At 37.9% G+C, this 12759-nt stretch overlaps 1 protein-coding gene across 4 annotated transcripts in view; it reads right to left on the bottom strand.

The window, feature by feature from the left end:
• The window catches only part of LOC135109075 (uncharacterized protein DDB_G0284459-like), a 169270-nt gene that overhangs the window by 127340 nt on the left and 29171 nt on the right, over positions 1 to 12759 (bottom strand). For 3 of the 4 annotated variants that reach the window (XM_064020116.1, XM_064020113.1, XM_064020114.1), the window contains exons 2-4: positions 9012 to 9885; positions 7553 to 8149; positions 7237 to 7286 (exon numbers count right to left, since the gene is read on the bottom strand). In XM_064020116.1, coding sequence (XP_063876186.1) covers positions 7237 to 7286; positions 7553 to 8149; positions 9012 to 9863 — 1499 coding nt within the window. In that variant the 5' untranslated portion in view covers positions 9864 to 9885. Of the gene's footprint in view, positions 1 to 7236; positions 7287 to 7552; positions 8150 to 8827; positions 8861 to 9011; positions 9886 to 12759 lie in introns of those variants that run through there. The other variant, XM_064020115.1, reaches the window with a different exon arrangement.

Raw genomic sequence — 12759 nt, 5'->3', positions numbered from 1 at the left:
TATATATATATATATATATATATATATATATATATATATATATATATATATATATATATATATATATATATTGGAACCTCAGTTACCAAACTCATTACCTCCTCGTGAGGAGGAGGCAATAGACATCTGCCGAAACGATAATTACACCCAGTGAGGCTAAAGCACTGTTCATGGGGTGCTGTGAACTTATCATTAAACCCAGCTGTGACCTCAATGAACCCTTTGTGTCTCACAACACGAGGGGGCAGTCACAACCTCCCATCTAAAGACAACTCTCTTCCTCCATACAAAACTACAAGCACCTAATAACACACGCACCCTTCACTCAAAAATTTTAAAATCACCATGGCGACTCCCACACCAGCCTCTGAGTCCCCATCTGGGGAGGGGACCATAAGTGTCCCCAGGTCGGACTGCCTTTCTGTCGACGACCCTAAGTGTCTTGACACCCCTCTCAAATTTTCTTCATTAACTTTTACAACATTCGAGGTCTAAGATTTAATTTTCAATCTGTAGAACACCACCTCTCCTCTTCTAAACCTCATCTTCTTTTCCTCACTGAAACTCAGGTGTCTGAGGCAACTGACAGTAGCCCCTTTTCTGTTCCCTCCTTTCTCTATCCTCATTTTTTATCCAAAGCTGGATGCTGCGTTTATGTGTGCAGTGACTTAACCTGCTCTCGTGCCCACACTCTTGAATCTTCCGAGTTTTCCACCATCTGGCTACGACTAGAGTCACTCTCAAACTAAATTTATCTGTGCTATATACCTCTCACCTAACTCCTCTGGCTATAACAAATTCTTAGACTACTTAACTTCCAAAGTGCAGCACATTCTGACCCTCTTCCCTTTTGCAGAGATCTCCATTCTTGGAGACTTCAGTGTTCGCCACCAGCTTTGGCTTTCCTCTCCCTTCACTGACCATCCTGGTAAACTAGCCTACAACTTAGCTATCCTCCATGACCTAGAGCAATTGGTGCAACACCCTACTCATATTCCTGACTGTCTTGGAGATACGCCCAACATTCTTGACCTTTTCCTGACCTATAATCCTTCTGCTTATGCTGTCACCCTTTCTTCTCCGTTGGGCTCCTCCGATCACAATCTCATATCTGTATCTTGTCCTACTACTCCAATCCTTTTTCAGGATCCCCCTAAGGGAAGGTGCCTCTGGCGTTTTGCCTCTGCTAGTTGGGGGGACCTGAGGAGGTATTTTGCTGATTTTCCTTGGAATGACTACTGCTTCCATGTCAGAGACCTGTCTTTGTGTGCTGAGCGCATAACAGAGGTGATAGTGTCTAATATGGAGGCGTACATTCCTCACTCTTTTTCTCGTCCTAAACCTTCTAAACAATGGTTTAACACAGCTTGTCTTATGCTATACATGGTAGAGAGGTGGCCCACAAAAAGTAATTTAGCCTTCCATCACCAGAATCTCATGCACTTTATATTTCTGCCCAGAACCATGCCAAGTCTGTTCTCCAACTAGACAAAAACTCCTTCATTAACAGAAAATGTCAAAACCTTTCAAGATCTAACTCCCCTCATGACTTCTAGCATCTAGCCAAAAATATCTCCAATAACTTTGCTTCTTCTTCTTTCCCTCCTCTATTTCAACCAGATGGCACCACTGCTATCACATCTATTTCTAAAGCTGAACTCTTTGCTCAAACCTTTGCTAAAACTCTACCTTGGACGATTCTGGGCTTGTTCCTCCCTCTCCTCCACCCTCTCACTACTTCATGCCACCTATTAAAATTCTTCGCAATGATGTTTTCCATGCCCTTGCTGGCCTAAACCCTCGGAAGGCTTATGGACCTGATGGGGTCCCTCCTATTGTTCTCCGAAACTGTGCCTCTGTGCTTGCACCTTGCCTAGTGAAATTCTTTCAGCTATGTCTGTCAACATTTACCTTTCTTTCTTGCTGGAAGTTTGCCTACATTCAACCTGTTCCTAAAAAGGGTGACCGTTCTAATCCCTCAAACTACTGTCCTATTGCTTTAATTTCCTGCCTATCTAAAGTTTTTGAATCTATCCTCAACAGGAAGATTCTTAAACATCTATCACTTCACAACCTTCTATCTGATCGCCAGTATGGATTCCGTCAAGGCCGCTCAGCTGATCTTCTGGCTTTCCTTACTGAGTCTTGGTCATCCTCTTTTAGATTTTGGTGAAACTTTCGCTGTTGCCTTGAACATATCAAAAGCCTTTGATAGAGCCTGGCACAAAGCTTTGATTTCCAAACTACCCTCCTACGGCTTCTATCCTTCTCTCTGTAACTTCATCTCAAGTTTCCTTTCTGACCGTTTTATTGCTGCTGTGGTAGACAGTCACCGTTCTTCTCCTAAATCTATTAACAGTGGTGTTCCTCAGGGTTCTGTCCTGTCACCCATTCTGTTCTTATTATTCATTAATGATCTTCTAAACCAAACTTCTTGTCCTATCCACTCCTATGCTGATGATACCACCCTGCACTTTTCCACATCTTTTCATAGACGTCCAACCCTTCAGGAGGTAAACATTTCACGCAGAGAAGCCACAGAACGCTTGACTTCTGATCTTTCTAAAATTTCTGATTGGGGCAGAGCAAACTTGGTATTGTTCAATGCCTCAAAAACTCAATTCCTCCATCTATCAACTCGAAACAACCTTCCAAACAATTATCCTCTCTTCTTCAATGACACTCAACCGTCTTCTACACTGAACATCCTTGGTCTGTCCTTAACTTATAATCTGAACTGGAAACTTCATATCTCCTCTCTAGCTAAAACAGCTTCTATGAGGTTAGGTGTTCTGAGACATCTCCGCCAGTTTTTCTCACCCCCCCAACTGCTAACTCTGTACAAGGGCCTTATCCGTCCATGTATGGAGTATGCTTCACATGTCTGGGGAGGTTCCACTCATACTGCTCTTCTAGACAGGGTGGAATCAAAAGCTTTTCGTCTCCTCTAACTGACTGTCTTCAGCCTCTCTCTCACCGCCACAATGTTGCATCTCTAGCTGTCTTCTACCGCTATTTTCATGCTAACTGCTCTTCTGATCTTGCTAACTGCATGCTTCCCTTCCCCCCACGGCCTCGCTGCACAAGACTTTCTTCTTTCCCTCACCCCTATTCTGTCCACCTCTCTAATGCAAGAGTTAACCAGTATTCTCAATCATTCATTCCTTTCTCTGGTAAACTCTGGAACTCCCTGCCTGCTTCAGTATTTCCACCTTCCTATGACTTGAATTCCTTCAAGAGGGAGGTTTCAAGACACTTATTCATCAATTTTTGACTACTGCTTTGACCCTTTTATGGGACTGGCATTTCAGTGGGCATTTTTTTTTTTTATTGGATTTTTGTTGCCCTTGGCCAGTGTCCTTCCGACATAAAAAAAAAAAAAAACTCTTTTCAAACAACTCGGTTTCTTAACAATTTTTTTTAACTCTCAATTACTTTGGTTGCTGTACTACGATTCAGTCTTCGAACACACACACACACACACACACACACACACACACACACAGAATAAGGAGTAAGAATGACAGGGTAGTACTGCTAGGAGATTTTAACTGAATAAGGAGTAAGAATGACAGGGTAGTACTGCAAGGAGATTTTAACTGCAAAGAACTTTGTTGAGAAGATTTAACAACCACAGGCAGAATCACGTCATGGGGATATAGACTCTTGGTGCTGGCAATGGAAAACACACTTACCCAGTGGGTTAGAGAAAATATGAGATACAGAGAAAATTAAGAACCATCTAGACTAGATTTAGTATTTACAAAAGAACCAGAAATTGTTGATAATATGGAATACAAATGTCCAATAGGAAAAAGTGACCACATGGTAATAGAGCTAACCTTAAAAAAAATTTAAAGAAGAATTAAGATGAAACCATAGGATTGGAAGATTCAATTATAAGAAAGGAAAATCTGATCAGCTTAAGAAATTGAAGAAACTGACTGGACTAAGTTTAAAGTCAGGGGTGTGGAAAGGAATGGAAAGAATTTGTTGAAATATACAATGAAGGAGTGCAAAGACATATACCAAAAATAGAGGAAAAGAAGTTGGAGATAAGGATTGGTTTAATAGGAGGTGTGAATTATCAAAAAAAGAAAGAGATACTGCTTGGAAAAAAATGGAAGAAAAGACAAAATTTGTGGGCAGAGTATAAGTCAAAGAGAAATTAATATGTTAAGATATGAAGAGAAGAGGGTAGAAAATACGAAAGATATAACAGATAAATGCAAAGACCAACCAAAACTGTTCTACAATAAAGTACAATGAAAGGAAATAATTGAAAAATTAGAGGTGGATGGCAAAGAATATGAAGAGGTTGAGCATATGGTAGAGGTGATGAGTGATGCCTTTCAGTCAGTCTTCACCAAAGAAAGCGAGTTTATAATACAAGAAAGTGAAGGAGCAGCAGTTAACGCTCTTGAAGAAATTAATGTAACCATCAATGAATTACTGGAAATGTGCAGAAGTTAAAAGTAGATAAAGCACAGGGACCAGATGGTATATCAAGCTGGATTTTAAAGGAATGCAATAGTCAGTTGGCAGACAAAATACATCATATTGTAGAACATTCATTACAAGAGAGCAAAGTACCAAGTGACTGAAAAAAAGGCTGATACTGTACCAATATTTAAAGGAGGGTGTAAAAAAAAACCTTAACTATAGACCAGTACCATTAACATCAGTCATGTTAAAAATATGTGAACAAATTGTGAAGAATAGATGAACAAAATTTTTGGAAGAAAATGGCATGATAACTGACAGACAATTCGGATTTCTTAGAAAGAGGTCATGTACAATTAATTTGATTTGTTTTTACTCAAGAATAATTGACATAGTACAAGAGCAAGATGGATGGGTAGATAGTATCTACCTGGATTTGAAAAAGGCCTTTGACAAGGTGCTACATAAGAGATTCCTGTGGAAGATAAAGAACATTGGTGGAATGAGAGGGGAACTCTTGAAGTGGATGGAAGACTTCCTAAACAACAGAGATGAGAACAGCTATTACAGATCAAAAGTCATCTTGGAGAAAAGTAGCAAGTGGAGTACCTCAAGGTTCTATACTGGATCTAGTCATGTTTTCTGTGTACATTAATGATATGACAGAAGGGATCAACAGCTGTATGAGTTTATTTGCGAATGATGCTAAATTTATGAAAAAAATTGAAAAGGAGAAAGATCAGAAAGCTTTACTACAAAATTTGAACCAGATTGAAAAATGGAGCTGTAAATGGTAAATTAATTTTAATGCAAAGAAATGTAGCTTATTGGAATTTGGGAAGAGTATAAAAAAGACCATCTGGTGATTACAAATTGGGAGATGACTATATTGGAAAAGGAATAAAGGATGAAGATCTTGGAGTGATAGCAGCAGACACATTCACAGCTGATTACCATATAAACAAGATTAAGATTGTTGGGGAAACAATGAATTTGCTAAGGAATATAAGAATTGCATTTGCATACTTGGATGAAGAAGTGATGAGGAAACTAATTGTAACAATGATTTGTCCAAAATTAGAATATGCAGCTGTAGTATGTTAACCAAGTCTCAAGAAACACATCAGGAAACTGGAGAGGATATAAAGAGCAGCAACAAAGATGATTCCAAACTTATGTGAAGAGACATCTGAAATGAGACTAGAAAAAATAAACCTTCCAACTCAGGAACAAAGAAGGGAGAGAGGAGACTTAATTACAATATATAGACTAATAGAAGGACTGCAAAAGCTAGACAGCAATGATATTGTGACATGGGATACGAGACACACTAGAGGATACGGAAAGAAGCTGAAAAAGGAAATTTGTAGGAGATATCAAAAAGAACAGTTTTCCACAGAGCAGTTGATACATGGAACTCTCTAAATAAGGATGTAGTGCAAGCAAAAACTATTCATAATTTCAAGGCCAAGTTAGATAATAATAGATACAGAGGCAGGACAGTACAAGCATAGCTCCTTTCCCACATGACACAATTAGGTAATCACACACAGTGGAACCTCAGCTACTGAACATCTCCCTTTTTGAACAACTCGGTTTTCAAACTTTTTTTTAACTCTTAATTGCTTCAGTTGCCATACTATGATTCTGTTTTCAAACAAAATTTCTTAATTTCAAATACTGCAAACCATAGCAAAAGCTGCCATTTATTACTAATTTATGGTTTCTATAAATATTTCTAGTTTTTATATACTTGGAGGAAAGACACAGAGGGTAAGACAGTATTTCAATCTTTGAAATAAGCTAAATATGATCCCACTGAAGAACCTCGATGTAAACAAACAAGGTTCGGCACTCACGAGTAATCCCAAGCCTCCTGTGGCTCTCTCTCTACAACCCACAATGCCATCACTACTGTACAATTGCATTTTCCCAATACCTTTTCCCAGCAGCGAAATGTCTAAGTGTTATGATCACCTTAATTTTGGTGGTGAGTGGGTTGTTCTTCTCTGTGTCACTCTGTAACACTTCCCTCACTTGATTGGTGACAAAGAGAATGCCTGCATAGTCTAAATAATATCTTTTGATGAGTTCTGTGTCACTAAGTTCATTCAATACATCCTTTCTGGATAAAAAAAATTTCTAAGCTGGTGATTTTGTGGAGCAGCCATCTCCGCTAAGGGAAATTGGAAATATATATATATATATATATATATATATATATATATATATATATATATATATATATATATATATATATATATATATATATATATATATATATACAGTGAAACCTCGGTTTTTAAATGTAATTTCTTTCTGAATGCCATTCAAAATCCAAAATGTTTGAAAACCAAAATTATTTTCCCCATAGAAATCAATGTAAAGTAGATTAATCTGTTTTCAGACATCCATCCACCATGTGGATGCAAATGACATCCATCCACATGGTGGATAGATGTCTGAGAACAAATTAATCTACTTTACATTGATTTCCAAGGGGGTAATACTTTTGATTTTCAAACATTTTGGATTTTGAATGTCATTCAGAAACGAATTACATTTGTACACATAGTACATAAGTAAATAGTACATAAGAGCTTGGAAATTATCAATGTCTACAAGCATTAGACATAGTAACATGTTATCAAGATCTAAATTGCTGAGGAGAATAAAGGGCTAAATCAAGATCTTGTGTGCATATTACATATGCAAAGGTATCTCAGGTCCTGCCCCAAAAGTGTTCTTCGAAAAGGTCAAAACTTTTATTAATAATCAGCACCAAATACTTACTCATATGTACTTTCTCCCTTCTGAATATATGGTCCATGCTTCATAGTTTGCTGTAACAGACAAAAATGTGAAAACAACTACACAAATATGTTTATATATTTTTCTATAATTGAAAGAAATAAGTGCATGCATGAAATGCTCTTTCAGTAAGTTAACAATACATCAAAAAGACAGTGCACCTATCTTTTCTTTCACATTCACATACATCCATATAATGAATTTAGCTTCGTTTTACACAAAACATTTTTCATTCAATGCACCAATCTTCTATCTACAACTGCATTTAAGGACATTTCCTAAAAAAATTATTCCTCACATGTCTGGATGATGAACTTGATGAACTCTTTGTGATTTTCTTCTTTGTTTTTAAGTGCATCTCTGTTAGGCTGCTGGGTTTGGTATCACAGTCACTGAAGGAAGTTTTCTTCTTTGTGTTGGAAATCTCCTGTAAATTACTCTTTTTCTTACCTCCCTTTGGTGGTTGACATTGACTATTAGTATTTTTAACTGCCTGTGACAGATTCTCCTTTTTAGCTTTAATTACAGGTATCATTTTTTTCCTGCTGCCTTTCACATCTTGAGACTGATTTACCTTCTTATCCTGATTTAATTCAGAAACTAATTTCTTGTTACCTTTACTCCTAGGCAATTGCTTAATTTTGCTTTTAACAGTGGTAGATAGATTCTTCTTCATTTGGATCATCTTGCCAGCTATAGGGCACTGAATGGGTGTAAGGGCAAGTAAATCTTCTAATTCTGAATCATTTTCTATGTCAGAAGTTCCAATGACATCAATATTGTCTTCATCATTATTTGACTCATCTTTTATTGGTGAAGAATCTGTATCTGTCTGTGATCCATGCCTAATTTCACTCCTTTTTCCTGTCTTGTTACTCAGAGCAGCATCAGAAGCCTGTGGTGAAAAAAAAATTATAAAATGCAACATAATTCACAATTAACAGAAACTGTTTTTCAAATAGTATAAGGAATATTTAATGATTACGTACATGATTCTTACCTTGTTTCTAAAAGATTACAATGTGTAGATATAAAAGAAAAATATCACCCAAACAATTACAATAAAACTGAATGTACTGTGCTTATGTTTCCTTTTCAAATAAAAATATCTAGCTTCTTTAGATGATTCATATTTTCAAAAGTATCTGTATCAATGCAGAAATACATACTAAGCAGTTCAAAACTAGGCAACTTGTACAGTATCCATGCTTTACTTTAACCCTAATTATGGTACCCTCTGCTGTAATGAGGTAAGCAACACAGGCACAGAGAGAGAGAGAGAGAGAGAGAGAGAGAGAGAGAGAGAGAGAGAGAGAGAGAGAGAGAGAGAGAGAGAGAGAGAGAGAGAGAGAGAGAGAGAGAGAGAGAGAGAGAGAACAGCATTTGAAAGTCCCACTCACCACCTAACTGTGTCCCTACTTACATCATTCCAGCTCAGAGTTGAAGTGTGGTAAGTGACCACACATGGCGGGTGTCACAGAACTATCAAAAGCCCATTACCTGGTGGGTGATGATTCACGCTACACGCTATCTTACACATTGATTAGTCACAAAACCTCTTTTGGGTGCTTACCTTTCTCCAGTACGAAACATCTTACCATCCAGTCTATGAGCGGAAAAGAAGCGAGTTTTTGTTAGATTCCACAAAAGACACAGAATTGACTATTCAATGCATGCAACAACTCAATTTCTACCTCGCTGTTGCTTATTTCACTTCAGCAAGGGCACCACAATTACAAATCTAACATTAATATTACCTCATTGTTTCCTCCCCCAACTTTATGATGAGTTAAATCTGGGTCTTTTTCACTCTTGATTTTCTTGTTAGGACAGTGGTGTGATTTACCAAATTTTGGCTTTAATGGTTGTGTTTTAAGTTGATTAACTGAGTCATTTTCACAATCTTCTTTTTTAGGTGTGGGCAAAAGGTATGAGTTACCAGCAGACTCTTTGATACCAACTTTAGACACAGGCTTGAAGGCAGATTTCTGTGAATGACTAAATAAGGGTAATCCTGAATGTCTTTTTATAGGCTCTTCTTGAGATGGTGATACCAACCTCTTCTTTCCTTTTTCAGGTATGCTGGAGGCTTTGCCACGGGTTGTTTTAAAAACAGGAACCCTCTTAGCTATTGGCTGACTAGAAGTTAGAGCATCACCATAAGAGGTATTATTTTCATTACAAATGACTGTTTCTTGTTGTTTTTTATGAAGAACATTGTTTTGAGAGTCTTCATAGCTGCTTAGTGCTTGGGAGGTTCTCAGATGACACTGATTTGATTGCATAAACACTTGCTCAGAAATATCTCTGTTCATATTTGCTCTTTGAAATATAGATGTATGACCCTGTACAGCTTGTCTCTGAGAACTTTCCCAGTTGGTACACTGAAAAATAGAACTTCCAAAAGGGGTCCCTGAGCCAGGCAATCTTGGAGCTTGAGATGTTGGAGCAAACTGAGGAACAGAGCCATTTTCAGCAAAGCTGTTCTGATCCAAGTGGGATGTAGGCAGTACAGGATTGGCTCTATTCCATGGACTTGCATAGGTTCTCTCATCCATAGGATCAAGGGGATGTTCAAAGAAATCCACTGAAGTGTTAATACTGGTCATCCTCAGAACCACACACAATTATCTGTAATGAAAATGATACTTATTATTTGCACCATGCAGCGATTATATTAAGAAAAAGACTTGTATCATAGGTCATATCTGACTTACATGCTTACAAAGACAGTAGTTGAAACAAGGCAACCACACAAACACACTAAACTTCAGTAAAACAAACTTTGTGGAGCTAAGAAAATATTTTGAAAGAGATGATTGGGCAGATTTCCACAATACCAGAGAGACAGAAGATAAATGGAGATTGCTACTAGGGATATATGAGGAGGATATAAGAAAATATGTGCCAATAAAATGGGCAAGAAAACAGGCAAGAAAAGTGTGGTTCAACAGATGTGAACAAGCAAAAGCTGAAAGAGATAAGGCATGGAATAGACAGAGGAAAAGTAAGACACAATCATTGGATAATTCATAAAGATAAAAGAATGCATATGGCAACATTTGTAAAAAAGAAGGAATAAATTACAAGAAAAATATTGTTTAGAAATGTAAGGACCAACCCAAATTGTTCTATGGATATGTAAATGGCAACTGGAAAAAAAGAAAGGAATAAGTAAATTGAAGAGAGATGGTGTGATTAATGAAGATGTGAAATAGATAGCCGAAAAATTAACAACTGTTTCCAGTCAGTCTTCACAAGTGAAAGTGAATTTGTAGATCAAAGGACAGACACAGAAGGGATCGGGATGCACTGTATGGAAGTGTCTGTGGAAGAGGTAAAAAAAAAAAAAAGATAATGGAAAGACTGGACAAGAAAAATGCTATGGGGCCAGATGGAGTGTCAAACTGGATACTAAAAGAATGCAGTGAACAGTTAGCTGAAAAATCCATGCTGTTCTTACAAGATCCTTTGAAGGGAGTGTAGTTCCCACTGACTGGAAAAAAAGCAATGTGCCAATATTCAAAAGTGGAAATGATGATCCATTTAATTACAGACCAGTGTCCCTAACCAGTGTAGTTGCTAAAATAGGTGAAAAGGTTATAAACGAAAGGTGAATGAAGCATCTAGAGGATAACATACTGACAAACAATTTTGGCTTTAGAGAAGGAAGATCCTGTACTACAAACCTTGTAAATTTCTACTCAAGAGTTACTGACATTGTACAAGAATGAGATGGATGGGTAGACTGCATTTATTTATACCTAAAAAAAGACATTCAACAAAGTGCCACATAAAAAATTAATGTGGAAACTAGAAGAAATAGGGGGACTGTATGCTGAGATGGTTCAAAGACTTTTTAAATAACAGACAAATGAGAACTACAGTAAAAGAAAAAAAAATCCTCTCAGAAACAAGTTACTAATGGTGTGTCACAGGGATCTGTGTTAGCTTCAATCATGTTTGCAATATATGTAAATGATATGGTGGAAGGAATAGAAAGCTATACAAGTTTGTTTGCTGATGATGCAAAACTGTTAAGAAAAACAGAGAAAGATAACAACTGCATGGCCCTACAGCAAGATCTGGAAAGGATATGGGATTAGTTATGATGGGATGTCCATGTATATATATCATAAGTTCATTTTCTTTATGCCATTATTATCATTATTACTACTACTTATCATATATACATTTAATTCGTATGTACGACGCCTCTTGTTCCCCTTTTATTTTCGATCACTCCATAGGTGGCGTCATGCGCACCTCCCAGCAGGCAATGTCTGGCCTCTGGGCTGTATACTTGGCAGTTTTTTATTATACTGGGAGATATTTTACGCAGTGTCTGCTGTTATCCCTGGATTCTGGATTTGGACAATACCACACATGCTAGCTCAATCCCCTAGTACATTCTTGGTGCCAGTGGTACTCCCACAGTGCCTCCTGTGACTATTTTGTTGTTTTTTTTGTGGATGTTCTGCTCCGAGTGGACTTCCATTGTTGATGTGGCCGAGCTCTGCCATGTGCTTCCGCTTCGTGCTTTTATCACATCTGTTCCTGTTTTGGCTGAGCCTCCCTAGTGTGCCACCTGCTACCAAGCTGCATTCTGTGGCTGTACTGAGTGATTTTGGTATTCCTAGGCTGCCATCACTGCTCCTAGCCCCCCAGGCACACCACCACGTGAATTGTCGTCCCTTCATGCATGCATCACCACCCTACACCGCCACCTACATCCACACCGGTTTTCCTGTCCTTACACTGCTGCTGTATTTGCTGAGTGCCTTATAGGCTTTGCAGCATGTTCTACGATTTGGATCTCCCTACACGATTCAAGAGATCTGCCTTGTCTCCGGCTGGTTCCCTCCCTGTCCTCTAACCTCTGTGCTTTGTCCTGGTCCTGCCTGCTTGTGATCAGTGTCCACCATCATCCCCAAGCCTCCCACCCTGTCTACAGCTCTACAGCATTTATCTAAGTATCTGGTGTTTATTTGCCTTGCTTTGGTTCTCATATTTTTTATCTGGTGAATTTTTCTTTTGCATTTTCTGTCTTTGCTCTCTTGTTTTGGCATTCATTTCTGTCAGCTGCTCTTTCATTGGCTCCCTACTGCTTTTTCAATTTTTATTGCTTCCTCTCATTGGTCCTGGGCCTTTGTTTAGACTGTCCTCCTCTAATTGGCCGCAGTATGTTATCCCAGTCTTTGATTGGCTGTTTCAAATTTTGCTGCCATTTTGTACATCATCCTGTAATTTTCTTTTTCTCAGGCTCTTATGTTTATTGTTTTTTCATTGTGCTGTGTCTTTCTACAGTATTACACAGTTAACCACAGCTATACACACATCTTTCAACACATACATCCACAATTATGGTCTTTTGTCTGTGATTAGCATTTTTATATACTATATTTTCTTGCATTTTTTTATATTTTTTTCCCAAGGCATATATATATTTTTTTTCTTTGTGCATTTTTTATTTAATTTGGACTGTTTTGCAGTAACCATGTGTCT

The sequence above is a fragment of the Scylla paramamosain genome, chromosome 18 (assembly GCF_035594125.1).
Source record: "Scylla paramamosain isolate STU-SP2022 chromosome 18, ASM3559412v1, whole genome shotgun sequence".
Lineage (NCBI taxonomy): Eukaryota > Metazoa > Arthropoda > Malacostraca > Decapoda > Portunidae > Scylla > Scylla paramamosain.
The sequence above is the reverse complement of the archived record's forward strand: the minus strand, read 5'-3'. Positions and strand labels throughout refer to the sequence as shown.